The 16,756-nt window shown below is 33.3% G+C and overlaps 1 protein-coding gene across 3 annotated transcripts in view; it reads left to right on the top strand.

The window, feature by feature from the left end:
- The window catches only part of MICU1 (mitochondrial calcium uptake 1), a 221,362-nt gene that overhangs the window by 58,953 nt on the left and 145,653 nt on the right, over positions 1-16,756 (top strand). For all 3 annotated transcript variants that reach the window (XM_074232799.1, XM_074232797.1, XM_074232798.1), the window contains exon 5: positions 1,695-1,738. In XM_074232799.1, the coding sequence (XP_074088900.1) occupies positions 1,695-1,738 (44 nt within the window). The remainder of the gene's footprint in view (positions 1-1,694; positions 1,739-16,756) is intronic.

Below are 16,756 nucleotides of genomic sequence, written 5' to 3'. Positions count from 1 at the left end.
AGATTGTGGGAGAAACTAGATCAGATTATCTAGCAAGTGGAAAAATTTAACACTGTAGAGGCTGGGCAAGCATGGGCAGTGGGGGCTACAAAGTTCAAAGAATACTTTTAGGTTTGGAGAGAAAAGAACATGGACTGAAAATGAACCTGATGAATCCTGCTGCTTTCTTATCTTAGACTGATCAAGAGATTGTTCAGAAATTGTTTCCAGGGATATGGAGACATGATAGACATTCTGTACCCTGCCCTGATCAGACCCTGTCTATATTATTGCGTTTCATTTGGGGGAGGGGGATGTCCAGAGGTGTGGAACTTGGTATATAAAATCTGAAAATATATACCAAGTTCCATACCTCTGGACATTCCACCTCCCCCCCCCAAGAAGAAAGGAACATAACTCTTTGGGGTCAGCTCTGCTTTTTGCAACTTTAAAGATTCTTTCTAATTGTATTGTGGTTGCTTGACTTTTCTATTTATATTGTTGTCATTATATAGATGGTTTTCCTGCCTTAGTTTACTTCACTTTGCATCAGATTATGTAAGTCTTTTCATTTTTGTGTATTCATATTTATTGCTTGTCCCAACCACAGTCACAGTCCATACATTCACATTTCATCTGCAACACACTCACTGAAACCTGGCTTCTTCCTGATGGAACAGTTGCCTTTCCAAACTGTTTACTTTCACTTAGACTTCATGATTCAGTGGTCATGGTGGAAGAGTTGGAAAACTCCTTGTTCCCCATTGCCACTTCGAGGCTCTGCTGCCAACCATCACTTTAGTAACCTCTCAATGTTTGATGTTCATTCAGTCCATATTTATTACCTCATCAAGACCTCTAACACTTTCCACTTCTTTCCTAAATGAGTGCCGTAAGGGACTTCAACATCTATACTCATTGTCCTTCAAACACTCTAATCTTCCAGTTCCTTAATTTCCTAAACCTGTTCCTCTACCATACCTCAACTATACACAGATGGTCCTACCCTCAATATTACCATCATCCATAAGTGTTCCACTTCCATGGTCAAGACCCTTTCTTTTTTCTCAATCCTTTCAATAGAAAGCCACATTTTCTATGTGATTTTACTGATTCCCTCAGTTGTTAGTTGCTCTATCACTGTACTTTTTTGTATTGCTTATAGTACATGCTGGACATGCAACATAGAATAGAAGTTGCTTTAGGGCAACGGATAGTCTCACTTATGTATTTATATCTCTGGTGCCAGGGATATAAATGCCTAATAAATGTTTATTGATTGATTGATTGATAAAATGATACAGTGTAGTGTGATAGAAATAATACTGCTCTTTCAGCAAATGACTTGTATTTATAACCTACTGACACTGCCTTTGTGAACTTGGACAAATCACTTAACTGCCTTGGGCCTCATTTTTCTTAGCAGTAAAAAAAAAGAAAGTTAGACTAGATGAGCTCAGAGATTAATTCCAGCTTCAGATCTCTGTATACTCCAATACAGATATGCAGAAATATCGGACTAATTTTTTCTTGTCTTAACTGGAAAAAAGAAAGAAATTATTTTCATTCCTTTAGATAAATTAGGAAAAAGCTCTATTCCATTGATGCAATAGTCCTCAAATAATTGAAAACAAAGATGAGAACTGTGCAATATGTATATGTTTATTTTTGAGATATAAATTCAATGAATTAATTTTGTTACTTCTCTTTTTCAGATTTGGGCCTGGATCAGTACATAGTGAAACGTTTTGATGGAAAGGTGAGAGAATTGTGACTTATTATATTTTTATTTTTACTAAATATATTTTAAAAGTTTCCTGGTTGAATTTTCATTAGAACCATGTGAGGAAACTATACTTAAGTTCTTTAATGTATCCTATCAAATAACTATATATCATTTTAGAAGAATCATATAAAATGTTCCTTTATATGTTACAGAAGATATAATTACATACTAACACTTTTATAATATGATTTTAAAAACTCATTTCCCACACTTATATGAATATCTTATGTCAGCTGTTATGCTTATTAATGATTGGTCTAGTATTTATTGGCATCTGTGTATGAGTATAAAGATAATTATAAGGATATTGAGTCTACTATGATAGTTTCTATCCCTGAAAACACCTTCCCTTATGATTATTTTCTGATATTACCCTACCTTTTGGATAACGTAAAGCAATCTTGAAAATTATAAAGGTAACAGATTATAAATAATTTGTAGTTTGTGGTTGTAGAAATGATCATTTTTATTGTTTATTTCAAAGTTTGTTGACAATAGTTACTAACTGAATTTTTAACAAAATTCTTTTTAAAGAACCTAACTAAATTTGTAAAATGATTCTGAGGATTGAACTGCATTTATTTGTATATGATTGTGTATTGTTTGCATACATGCCTTCAGATATTTGAATAAAATATGCATCAATCCATTCTTACACATTGAAATGTGAAACTTCATTCTTACTACCTTCTAGTCAGTGGAATGTTTTTTCCCCCTTTCACTAGTTCTTTTACAGGACAAAAAATACAAGAAAAAAAATCTCAAAAATATAAGGGAAAAGACAGGTTTGGAGGAAGGCAAAAAAAAATCATCAGAAAGAACAAGCCATTAATTACTCTACAGAACATAAAGTATCTAAACCCTTAAGAATAAAAATTGCAAATTGGCTAAACAAGTCAGGAACAGAATTGGTACCTCAAAGGACAGGGAGACTCAGCCTCTGAGGGAAGCTTAACCAGATTGTATTAACACTTAGCAGGGTTAATAGTAAAAGGAGCAGACACAGGAAAGGACTGTTTTCAGATTGTCGTCCATTATTATGAGGGGCAACATGAGAGAATATATATGCAACCTGCATTGTCTTACCCTGGTGCCTCCAAATCCACCTTTAAAAGCTCATTCCTTTGGATCAAATATTAGGCTTAGGCTTCCTGTTTTAAAGTCCAGAGAATTTTATTTGAGAAGAGAATTACATTAAGGAATCTAAGTATGTACTAGGATATTTTAGTGTATTTATCACTCTACTTTTTTTGTATATTTTATCTTTAGTATAATTTACTTATAACATACTTCATTATATTTATCAACCAGCCAACATTTATTAAATCCCTGGGGCTATAAGTGAAAAATTACTCTTAAAGGTATTACGTAACAAGGGGTAGCTTGGTGGCACAGTGAATAGAGCACCGGCCTTGGAGTCAGGAGTACCTGGGTTCAAATCCGACCACAGACATTTAATAATTACCTAGCCATGTAGCCTTGGGCAAGCCACCTAACCCCATTGCCTTGAAAAATCAAAAAGAAAAAAAAAGAAAAGAAAAGGTCTTACGTAACAGATCTCTTCCCAGGGATAGCATGAGAGTTCTGGGTACTGAAGAAGGACATTCTGAAATAGAGAAAAAGAACATAGAGCATGCAATCAGATAATGCTGAAGATAAGGAGATGAGCTCATGGAGCTATGAAAAATAAGCCTGGACCAGGTAACACCTTGTCTGGATGGATCTATTTATTTCTCTGATTAGAATTTTCGCATCCAAAGATTCTTCATGAATTTCCTATTAGAAAGATGATCTTGTTTACTATATTTCACCTTGCTTGCTTGACTGATTTAGAACAAACATCTATGAAAGGTTTTTGTTGAGTTTTTTCTGAGTTCTTTTTTTGCCTTCATGAAAAAGCAGATGTTGCATTAAAAAAATCAAAATAGTGAACACCATCCTTTCAACTTTTTATCTTAAAACTTTATATAATAAAGAATGGAAAATTCATAAAATATTTCATCAGCATAAAAGTCTTCAAGATTTTTGCCATACTAGATCTTTCTCTGATCATTATTGTGACAGGTATCAAATTTGTGAGGCTGTAAACAGAGCACAAACTAAAGAAAAGAATTTATCTTTGTCCAATGATTTCTCTAGTATGATTGTAGCTTTTTTGACTATCTTTTTTTATTATCACTTTCCATAATAATTTATCAGTTGTTGCCAGGGTGTGCAATTTGACCAAAGATTTAAGTTGAAAACTAACATCCTAGGGCATTGCACTTTAAAATTATCTTGATTTTTCTTTGAACTCTTTTCATTTGTAAGATTAAACTAATTAAAAGTTACCTAAAAGAAATAATCATGCTTCTTCCATCAACTTCCATCAAGTTTGTGCCCCACACTATGTAATAAAGCTCATTTAAATAATAATACTTGACAAAAGGTTAACTTATGGCTATAGGATTGCCTTTGGCACTTTTGGGGTTCAAAATTAGCAAGATAGGTTTGGAAAAGGGTTATCTCTATTTTAGGGTTATTACTCTAGATATTTCAGATGAGGAAAGGAGGATTACCTTTCTTGTGGTCCAATGAGCTAGCTCTCCTATATAATTTCTTTAAGCAAAAAGCCCCCTTTAGGGGGGAACCAAACATCCTTCTTCTAATTAAATTTCAGTAAAATTAGATTTGAGATATTTTGTTTTAGTTTGGGATAAACACTTTCTGAATCATAATACTATTATATAATTTTTATTTCATTTATGCCCCCAAGACTACTAATTCTTTCCATTATAGTTGTGTTATAATGTAGTTTTAAAAGTAATGGATATAATGTAATACTTTTATTTCTGTGATTATAATACATTTATCAAAAATGCTCTCCTGCCACAGATACTATGTAAACTAAATTAAACAATACAGTTTGAACCCTTTAGGATTAGGCAGTACAATTTCTGACAAGTAGCAGTTATAGACTCCATATAGGTCAGTGCTTTTCTCTCAACAATTCTTTCAGGAAGGTATTTCAAGGATCTTTATTTCTGTTTTACCAGCAAGGAAACTGAGACTGGTAGAAGGGAAGTGTGTTTTCCAGGTCTGCAGGTTCTAGGGAAGATCAGAATCCATCTTAGGCCTCTTTTTCCTTCATTGTGTGGGGGACATTACAAAGAGTCTTTTTTTTTTAGGTTTTTGCAAGGCAAATGGGGTTCAGTAGCTTGCCCAAAGCCACACAGCTAGGTAATTATTAAGTGTCTGAGACCGGATTTAAACCCAGGTACTCCTGACTCCAAGGCCGGTGCTTTATCCACTACGCCACCTAGCCGCACCAGAGAGTCTTAAAAAAAGTTGAAATCCCCAACCCAAAAGATTTCAAGCATGTTCTGACATGATCCTTAATGGGTATAGACTATAAGTAGCCTATTAGCTCTCTCCTGAGGATCTTGCTTCTGTTTTTAGTGGCATAAAAGCTTTTAGTCATTTAATCAGAAAACACATTTTTTTGAATTTTAGGTTTAGTATCTATTTTCTTGAATAGAAAGAAACTAGGAGTTTTGGAGGGGTCTTTTGTTGAAGAGTCAGAAGTAGGGGAAATGTTTTCCATTTTTCTGGTAGTAAGGACATATAATATGTGGGATCACTACTAAATATGACCTTTATTCCTTTTAGTTTCTAGGAATTTTTCTTTTATTGAATCATTCAACTGCCATTTCACTTGGAAAGAATGCATGGAATTGGTGATTTTTAGTTTCTTTTGTATATTTGGATGTAGCTTATGTGGCATGTTTCCTAGTCTTCCTTGTTTTCTTTCCCTCCTACTTCTCTCTTCATTTTTTTTTAATTTTAAGACAATGGAGTTAAGTGACTTGCCCCAAGTCACACAACTAGACAGTTATTAAGTGTTTGAGGCGGGATTTGAACTTGGGTCCTCCTGACTAGAGCCAGTACTCTATCCACTGTGCCACTTAGCTGCCCTTTCTCTATTCATTTTTACATCTAATAAGTTAAAGTGAGAAATATGTTCTCCGTTCCTTTTTGTTCATAGAAAGTCTCTCAAATTAAACTTTTTCTTGTCACCACATTTTTTCAAACTCTTAAACATACTAGAAATTTAATAGACCTTCACTAAAGCTATTTCTTAGTAAAGAAATATGTTAACTTCCAATCTTTTGGTGTGATATTTTTATCTCTTTTAAGTATAATGCTAATAATAATAATAATAATAATAATAATAATAAAAGTAAAAGTCATATTCCTTAAGTCAGAATTAATTCACCCATTGCCTTCACCTCTATTCATTTTTTTAGGGGGTAGAAGTATCTTCAACTTTCCTACTCTTCTTCCTCCTAAGATGACTTTGAAAAACATTGTCATTAGAGCTAGGTTTTTCATTATTTAAATTCAGGATTAGAAAATCAAAAGAGTTGGGTGCTAGCTCCAACAGTGCCATAACTTGCTTTGTGACTTTGGATATTACTCTCTGGACCTCAATTTATTCATTTGTAAAATAAAAGAATTAGGTTAAATCTGTGATGTTCTAAAAGTTTAGAGCTCTAGATATGATTTCTATTTTATATTTGTCCCTGGACAAGTCACTTAACTCCAAGTACCCCACAATCAGGGCCATCTCCAGTCATCCTGACTCTTATCTGTCCACTGACCCAGACAGCTCTGGAGGAGAAAGTGAGGCTGGCAACTTAGCATAGCCTCCCCCTAACTCAAATCCAATTCATGTACATGTCATGGCATCAGAACAAACAACAATGACATACTTGAGTCACAGGGTGTTGAGAATTTAAATTTTTTTTATCTTTTCATATACTGCATCATTCACAATAGTATTCCTAAAAAGAGGATAATTTAATGTCAAGTAAAATCTTTATATTAAAAAGTCAACATTGAAATTGAAGATGATATTGATTACAATATTTATAGTCCAGAGGTACTCAAACAGAGAAGGAACTAGAAAAAATAACCTATGTTTAAAAATGGAAATGTTGAATAGATGAAATGTAAATATGTCTGTAATTTATGCTGGTTGAAGTTTTAGTAAAAATATGTTGACATAAATTTCAAAGTAAGTCATATACGTGTGTTTCATATAAGTCCCAAATTTCTAGACCTATCAGTTTAGAAAGTCAATTATTTCTCTTCAGAGAGCTTTTTTTTATCTCCTTTTCTAGCTGACCAATTCTGCTTTTTAAGGCATTCTTCTCATTTGCCTTTTGTGTTGCTTTTTCCATTTGGCCTAAATTGGTTTTTAACATATTATTTTCTTCAGGTTTTTTTTTTTTTTGTATTTCTTTCACCAGGTTGCTGATTTGGTTTCCATGATTTATCTGCATCATTCTCATTTCTCCTCCCATTTTTTCCTCTACCTCCTTTAATTGCTTTTCAAAGTCTTTTTTGAGCTCATCCGTAGCCTGAACCCATTTTGTATTTCTCTTGGAGGTTTATTTCTCTTTAGAGAGAAATTGGGGTTCGTCCTGCCCTTTGGGAAGCCTAATTATTTGTTTCCTATCACAAATAAAGTAATTCTGTGAAATAATATCAGAGATATTACCTGTATTGAAAGAGGTATTCATAATCAGGGAAGTAGGCTCCTCCTCTTTTTGATGTTGGAAGGTGATACAACCAGGGTGAATGGGGAAGTCCAAAGTAATAATGTTAACAAGTTACAACTCCTATGGGGTAGATTTGGATGCATTTCTAAATATATACTTAAATTTTAGTCAGAAATGGTTTCATCTTCCCAAAGGATGAGAACCCCTTAGTCCTGTTGAAACTAATGCTGATGCTCTGGGTAGAACTGCAATGGTACTTGATCACATCACTGTGACTTTACTTCCAATTATTTAATATAAGAGTTTGAAAGCTTAGAAGGAACTGAGGGATCATCCAGTTGAACCCAATTCTTAATCACTGAAAACTAAAACAGTTTAAATACCTGAGCAGTATTTTCGTTTCATCAGCACAGAAACTTCTTCCACTCCAAGATTATAAGCCACCTGTATGACTTTATAGTCTGAGTTGCTTGAATGTCAAGGGAGATGAAATGTGACTTGCCCATAGTCACATTGCTAATATTGTTAGTAGCTTCTTTTGAACATAGATTTTCCTGACTCCAAGTCCTATCTACTCTATGCTTCTTCTTTTGTACATATAAATCTTTGCTAGATTTTCCATTGATATTCCATCTTCAGTTTTATTTACTAAGTTCTATATATTCTTTTTTTCTCATCATTCATGTTTTTGTTTGTCATGTTAAACCCCAGCTTTAAATTAAACCATGTTGTCACTTGTATTTTTTTGTCCTTATTGTTTAGTAGGAAAATCCTTTCTTTAAATATTCTATCACTGAATCACAGAAGAAAAGCAAAATGAATTTAAATATATAAGCTTTAAGTTTCCAAATGTATCTAACAATCACATGTTCATTTTCTTTGGGAGATGAACTTTTCCATATTTTTTCATTATACAATTTATGTTTATAGGCAATATATTCCTAATTTTAAATGAAAAACTACTTCTACTAGTTGATTAAGACTTGACATTATCTGATTCTCAATATGATGTTTTACCCCAAGATGCTGGTTCACATAATTTATTAATAAGAAATTATTTTTTCATATAGTCCTCATTTTTTCAAACTACTTAAAAAATGTAATATTCTTATTTATATGACTCCAGATTTCACTTTCTTTCCATGAGACTTAATTTTATCTGCTTTATCAGAATACTATTAGAAATTTGTATTTAACATAAAATGTCCAACAATTTTATTTTAAGAGAAGAAAATTATCAAAGTTTTAAATTTAGTTACTGGATTTAGAAATTGGAATGGAGACTGCGTTGGTTTCCTTTTATCCTTCTTATACCCAAAGTAGTCTGAAAGTGCCATTTGATATTTTTTTTTTAGATTTTTGCAAGGCAAATGGGGTTAAGTGGCTTGCCCAAGGCCACACAGCTAGGTAATTATTAAGTGTCTGAGACTGCATTTGAACCCAGGTACTCCTGACTCCAAGGCTGGTGCTTTATCCACTGTGCCACCTAGCCACCCCCATTTGATATTTTCAAAAACAGACTGGGACTTCTTTTTTATAGAAACCTCTGCTTTTAAAGTAGAAAACTAAAAATGTAGCTAAAAATTTGGATTTTGCTTTTATTTGATAAGAAGCTCAATTTATTTTCTCTTCCTTTACAATGATCAATTTACCTACTTTGTTAAATGTAAGCACCCATGGGAATAAATAACTATAATTAGATAAAATTATTACCCTACCAATTATTAGGATTTCTGAGAAGGATTTTAATCAACCCCTCCTAAGAAATGTCCAGCAAAGATCAAAGTAAACTAGCACTGATTCCCTAGTTAAATTCATTAATTAGATTTTATTTTTAAAACCAAGCTTTCCTTGGATACCCAGTGAAATTTGCATTTGAAGGTTTTCCTAGGTTTTCTAGTCAGTACTTTGTATTCAGTGCTTTAAAAACAAATTTTCACAGTAAGTACTTTTATGTCCTTTTCTTCCCTTTCCATTGTGGAGAGTCTGTTTTCCTCAAATTCAACTCTAAATTGAAAAGTCTGTCCCTAAGAACCTTCTTAAACATTCTCCTAGAGAACTGTTGACTCAAACCTTATGTTTCCTTTGGAGGAAAAGTAGGGAAATTAGTAAAATAAATAATATTGCTTGTGTTCTTTTCTTGTCCCAGGTTTCTAAGTGTTGTAATGTGTTATAATCTGTATACTTTATATATGTGTATGTGTACATAGTTTGTTTATTGATTTTCAATTTTTTTATTTTGCTTTTTTATGTAATCAAACGTTCCCAATTTTTTCCTTTCCCTTTTCTAACCTTTCTTTCCTCTGATCAGGATTTCTGGCAGGTACTGACTCATCAGCATGTTCTTTCCATTAGTCTGTGCTCCAGAGAAAGTAGTTATGCTTTGGGTGTAAAAGGGAGAGTGCATGCTAATTTCCTTCCCCTGCTCCCTTCAGATTGGCTCAATTCATGTCACTTTTATTTGAGTTCTTATCTTATGTAAAGAGACAATTAGAACATTAAATGAGTCCTTGAGAATATAGTAGCCGACACAATTGAAAGGGGACTTTAAACAAATCTATGAAGGAAATTTTGTGCAAAGAAAAATGTCTATGTTGCATTCATTAATATTCCTAAAGAAATAGGTTGTTCCTTTAGGTAGTTCCTATTAGCTAGTCTTTTAATTATGGTCAGAAGATGCTTTAGGCATTGAGACAGTAGAATCTGAGGAGAGATGAACTATTTGCTATTATGATAAAAAAAAATTTAAATCCACTAGATTGTGATCTCCTTAAGGACTTGGGTTGAGTTACTTTTCATCTCCATGTCCCTATTACCTAAGACAATTTCTTACATGTTTGTTGATTTGAATACAGCAATGGCCACCTTATAGGAAAGAAAATCTATGTTTTTGTTTTCTTTTGATTTTAAGCATTGTTTAGTAAATTCATTTAGTAAAATAAGGGAAAGTTATTGCTTAGTTCTGAAAAAGAATTCGTCAGAAACCTTCAGTCACAGATATAGATAGATAGATAGATAGATAGATAGATAGATAGACAGACAGACAGACAGACAGACAGACAGACAGACAGACAGACAGATAGATTGATCTGTCTCTATATGTATATTGCAAGAGGATCAGTGCCTATGGGAGCACTTTGAGGATGCTCAGGTATAAATTGTCTAATATTACCTTTTATTACCTTGTTTATTGGATCCCCAAGTGCTAGGCTCAAGAAAATAAAAATCATATAGGGAAACTGCATGATAAAAACCCAGATAGTTACGTATAATAATTTTATAAGTTCTATAGTTTATAGAGAGTTCCTATTCTGCTATATCCATCATTTGTATAACAGAATAAAAGTTGTATCATATTTTGCTATACCCTGAGATCGGAGTTTACCTCTATCGAAGTAGCCCCTTACTCAATTGACTTCATTCAGTTCAGTAAAATGGATTGATTAAAGACTTCATCTTCAAACACAATATCTGTTGTTACCTAAAAATTGTAATTTATGAATAGAGAAGGGAATTCATTCAAACTCTGTGACAATAGTGTTATCATAATTTTTAACCCTAAGATTATTATTTTTCAAGTCATTATGGTAGCCCATCATCTAAGGAAAATAAATCAGACAAAAAGTCAAAACTTCTAACTTAGGAAAGGTACAGCTGTTTTATTAGTACAATTTTTAACAAGAATATGAACTTCGTTTGCTTTAGGTAGCTGGGGGTTTTTTGTTTATAACTATTATATACTCGGCTCTGAATATTCAAAATATCTTAAATCTTTATCAAGAAATGGACAGTTTCCCTTGAAACATAATTTTTTTTAAAATAAGAATTTTATTTTATTATTAATTACATTCAGTTTTAGTTATAATATACTAGCATGAAACCTTATAGCAGTCAGTTACATAGCAATAGCAGCAGGCAGATGACCAGGTCCTGTTGACCTGCTACTACTTTGTGTGTGCTCAACTATATAGGTACAGAAAATTTGGTAAAAATCCCAAAAGATCCTATTTGGACCTCTGAGTCCTGAACTTGAAACATGGTTTGTTGAGAGGTCAACACAGGGAATTCTATTTTAAGTATTGATTGGATACTGAAAAACAAATATCAATTGGATGGATAAATATGCAAAATTTGATCTCTTTCTTCCTTAGGTGAAAAATGCTGTCACTTCAAAGAGATATGTCAAAATTGCTTTCTTCCAGAAGAACATTGATAACTCTTATTAGTCTTTGAAATATAAACTCAAACTCAGATTGCACTTACAGGTCTTTAAGCTTAGAGTACGTGAAAATAGCTTTATATACATAGCAATACTGAAATCTCCAAATAGTTTGGATTCTGCAAAAGAAGTTAATTTGTATAGCTGCACCCTTTTATTAGGCTGCTCTATTAATGCCCAGAAACAGACTGGCCACCTGAATGTACACTTCATACCTTTAACCATAAAGATTGTTCTGCAAGCATTCAAAAAATGCTCTGCTCTAGAGCTCTGGATAGCAGGGAAAACTTTTTTATTTAGATTTTTATCAGGAGAAGTAAGAGAGCTAGTTTTTCCCAGAGCTGCTACCATTTTGTTTTGAACTATGTTGTAGTTAACTATGACATATGACCCTTAATCATGTTAATTGTGTTAAAATGCATATCCTTATTGATCAAGCATCCCAGACTAAGTATTACTGCATTCTCAAGGATCTCTTGTGAATTGCTTAAGAGTCTTGAAACTTGAAAATTGTTTTTTAAAAGATTTTTCTTTGTAAAAGGAAGTAGGGGAAAGAGTTCTATTGTGTTACCTTCAATAAGTGTAAATCTTGGTAACACATCTGCATCTTTGGGACTGCCACAGGTTCAAACATGGAGCAGTCATTTTCTCGATTGAACCCGGATCAGACTTTCTCTGCTTGCTTTTAGTGCAGGAACTTCTCCTTTGCATGCTCAATCCCTACTGCCTGTGGAAAGTAGAGGATTGTGGGGGGAGGTCCCTATCTGTGGTATAGAATGCTGGTCTTGTGTTTCAGACACGGCTTGTTACAAATGGTGATGGATATTATTGTGCTACTGAGAGGAATGTCCAAAAGTACCACTACTACTAACAATTTTGTCTTTAGTCCCTACTTTTACTTGGTCTTAAAATTACAGAAGTAGCTTAATTGTAAGGTACTCCGAAGGGAAGTTTAAAATTCCTGGTTTTTTCCAAATATTAAAACCAGTAAGTGGCATGATTATTTTAAGTTTTATTTCTTCCAAATGTGAGGTTAACTGAGCTCATTGGGTTTTGTTGTTGATATATAACCATAAACATGACCTTGCTAATCTCTGTATGTTCAGTATTTTTATCTCAAAGATTAGATTACAGTGCAGTGGGACTTGAATGGGTGATTTCCTTCACTATTTCAGCAAAACTATTTAGAATTTTTGATTCACCTAAATCAAACTTTGTGAAAGTGACATAAAACCAGCATCCAGTTGTTCTACTTCCATGGGAGGTAGAGGTGGAAAGATACCTTGGAGATCATCTTGTTATTTTTCATCATTTGACAAAAGGGGAAACAGGCCTAAAGAGAATTTCTTTTTCAAAAAAAAATTATTTAAGGCAATGGGGTGAAGAGTGCCTAATGTCCCATAACTAGGTTATTAGTAAGTGTCTGAGGTCAGATTTGAACTCAGATCCTCCTGACTCCATCCTCCATCCTCCTGCTTTATCCCCTGTGCCACCTAGCTGCCCCCTAAAGAGTTTCCTAAAAGTTACAGAAGTAGTGATAGCAAAACCAGCATTAAGTTCCAGATGCCCTGGCCTCAAAGTCTGTGCTTTTTTAACTTCTCTTTGAGACCTCTCTAATTCAGCTCACTGTATTTTAAGTAATTTTAATTTTAATGGTGTCAGTTCTTTACTTTGCTAGTTTTGTTAATGCCTGACATGTTATAAATGATTTGTATGGACAGACTTGTGGTTCCTGAGATTTAGTGAGAACCATTCTTGCTGATGCATATTTATTTCCCTCTAGTTTGATGCAGTTTTTGGTTCCATATTCATTTCATACTTATTGTGCTGCTGAGAGGGATGCCCCAAAATATTTCCAGTCTCTGGGTACCACTGCTACTAACAATCTTGGCTTTAGTCCCCACTTGCACTTGGGGAAATTTCAGTATTGCTGTTTTGTTTCACAAAAACAAAAAATAATGCACCAATTGTAGATTACCCATTGATATCTTTCTAGTGGCCTATGATAACTGCCAAATATTCTGTGAGACTTTATATAAACTGTGATCCATTAAGAGTTATATGGAACCACATCACTGTCTCAAGTTTTGCTTTTCAACTACAAGGAAAACTTGCTTGATGCAGTTAGAGGAAAAAACAGGAGAGCTTAGAATCAGGGGTGGGGGCCAGGGGTGAAGGAGGAAATTACTGGAAGAACAGTAGCAAACTTTTCTCATTGGACAGCTCCCATATTTGTTGTCCCTTTAGCTTGAAGAAGATACATTTCCATCTCATCCAGAGATTTCAAGCTACATTTAGGTCTCTATATTCATGTGAGTTGAGATACATTTTAAGATATATAAAGACTTCAGAATATTTGAAAGCCTGACACAAGAAGTGATCTTTGTATTTATAGATAGATGGCTGTTGTTTTAAACTCTATCTGAGAAAGGTGAATTCCAGAAGTGATGGATATACTTCAGAATAAAACAGGAATTTGAACAGATTTTTAGTTGTTTTTAGAATTATGTTTCTCTAAATAGGAAGTTGAGCAATTATTACAATGAATTGTTTTTCAAAACTGGATATTTAAGGTTGATTCCACCTTAGGACTCTTGTAAGTGAGATTATATTAAGATGCAGTAACTCATATGAGTTAAAGCCATGTTGTGCTGGCAAAGAGTTTTTCAGCATCTGACTAAGACTTAAGAAATGAAACAAAACAAAACAACCAAACCTAAAAAACCTGACAGCTACTAAATTTCACTTTACATATTAATTGGGCATTATTGAATATATGTCTGTGTGTGTAATATATAGATATAGATGTAGATATAGATATAGATATAGATATATTGCCCAAAACTGCAGTTAAGGCAGTTTATAAGGAAAACATTGTAGAAATAAACTAAAGATATTTTCTCATAGATCTGACATCTCATGAAAATACTATAAGGTTAAAAGAGACCATAATTACAAAATAAAGTGTTCTCTTTGGAAATCAGTATTATTATTATTAGTAGTAGTAGTAAAGTTTTATTTGTATGTGTGTGTGTGTGTATTTTTATTAAAATTGAAACTACTACCTCTATTTAAACATTGTGCTTTTAAAATTCTCAAATATTCAACATGTGTAGTCATTTATCATAGGTAACTCTATTTAAACACTGTGCTTTTAAAATTCTCAAATATTCAACATGTGTAGTCATTTATCATAGGTAACATGAATACTTAAACCTAATTTTTTGAATATTCTGCAGAGCCAAAAAGTGATCAGAATTAGGACTAGAAAGAAAATTGTTTTTGGTCAGAGTGAAGTTTACACTATGATGAGCATTATCCCAACAGCTTGTTACATAACTCTTTTCATTTTGTCAAAACTGAGAAAATTGCAATGAGAGAAGTGAGATATCTAATTAAACATTTTTCTTCCTGATTTTGCCTCTAAAATAACCTTATTTCAGAGAGTAATCCATTTAAAAAAAAACTGCTAGTCAGTGCAGTAGATAGAGCCCTAAGCCTAGGTCAGGAAGACTTAAATTCAAATATGATCTCACACACTCCTAGCTTTGTGACCCAGGACAAGTCACTTGAAGATGTGTAAAATGGACATAATAATAGTACCTAACTCAGGATCATCTTGAAGTTCAAATAAAATAATGTTTGTAAAGTGCTTAACACAGAGCCCAGCCCACAACAAGTACCGTATAAATATGTATTCCCTTCTCTCTTCCTCTTCTCTGCATTATTTTCTTGTGCTGGAAATGGTATGTAGATGCTTAGAGTTGGTAACTTTTTGGATCTTTAACATGTATTTGTGTACCACATAATTACTGAAATGTGATCATAAATTATAAGGATACACTTAATGAACTGTGTTTTCCTCCCCTTCAGATGGAAATACTATCAACTTGAAATAATGTGTGAAAATTCCTTTCCTAAAAAAGAAAATTAAATATTCTTCATTAGTTTGTTTTTATGTTTGAAGTAAAACTTACTAACACTTGAGAGATTTAGGCAGACTGTAAAATTCATATAAATAACAATGAAGAACAAATGTCAGTGTGGAAATTTTCTCACACTGTGAAACTCCAAAGAAAGATAGCTTAAATTAATTTGTGGACTCCTGTCCTTCAGTTTTGCTTTATGAAACTATAGCCACAGAACATCATATACTGTAGAGAAAGGACTGGATTTGAATCTGAGGACTAGCTGAGCCACAGAGTATCTGGAACTTTGGGCAAGTCGATGAACAAGATTGAAGAGAATGGTCCTGGAGCTCCCTGGAACTCTGTGATCCAGTGACCACTATCTTCCCTTACAACTCTGGATGTAGGATCCTGTGACCTCTAATGCTTCTGCTACACTTAAATCTATGGCTCTTGATAAACTCTGATCTTAATAATAAGCGTTTTGCAAACAACTTAAAAATTACTTCTAAAACCTGTAGTTCTAGGTAGTGAAAAAATCTTTTTTATTTAAAACTGAAAGAAGAGGAAGATTTAAAAAGTTTAATTCTTGGTTGATATTTGTTTTAAAAGTTATAAATAGTCTGACTCATCGACAAGAGGATATAATCATAGACTACAAAATGGATAATTTTGATTACATAAAATTGAAAAGTGTTTGCACAAGCAAATCTAATAATTTAAGATTAGGAAAGAAACAATAAACTAGGAAATTTTCTTGCAATAAATTTCTCCGAAGGGGTGGCTAGGTGGCACAGTGGATAAAGCACTGGCCCTGGAGTCAGGAGTACCTGGGTTCAAATCAGGTCTCAGACACTTAATAATTACCTAGCCTTGGGCAAGCCACTTAACCCCATTTGCCTAGCCAAAAATCTAAAAAAAAAAAAAACAAACCAAACAAACAAACAATAAATTTCTCTGAGAGAAACTGATTTGGATGTATAAAAATAAGAGTCAGTCTCCCAATTGAACATGATTTAAGGATATGAACAGGAACTTCTCAAGGGAAGAACCTCAGCTTATCTATAGCCACATAGAAAAACTCTCCAAATCACCAATAATTAGAGAAATGCAAATTAAATCAATTCTGAACTTCCACCTCACACTTCACGTTGGTGAAGATGGCAGATGTTAAAGGAGATGCAGGAAAACAAGCACATTGTGATAAAACTTTTGGAGCTGTGAATAGGTCCAACCATTCTTGTAACTCCTTTGGAATTATACACAGTTACTAAACAGTGTTGCATGCTCTTTAACTCTTGTTTTCTTGAATGTAAATTTT

The sequence above is a fragment of the Macrotis lagotis genome, chromosome 4 (genome assembly GCF_037893015.1).
Source record: "Macrotis lagotis isolate mMagLag1 chromosome 4, bilby.v1.9.chrom.fasta, whole genome shotgun sequence".
Classification (NCBI taxonomy): domain Eukaryota; kingdom Metazoa; phylum Chordata; class Mammalia; order Peramelemorphia; family Peramelidae; genus Macrotis; species Macrotis lagotis.
This window is presented reverse-complemented; position numbering and strand designations above follow the sequence as displayed.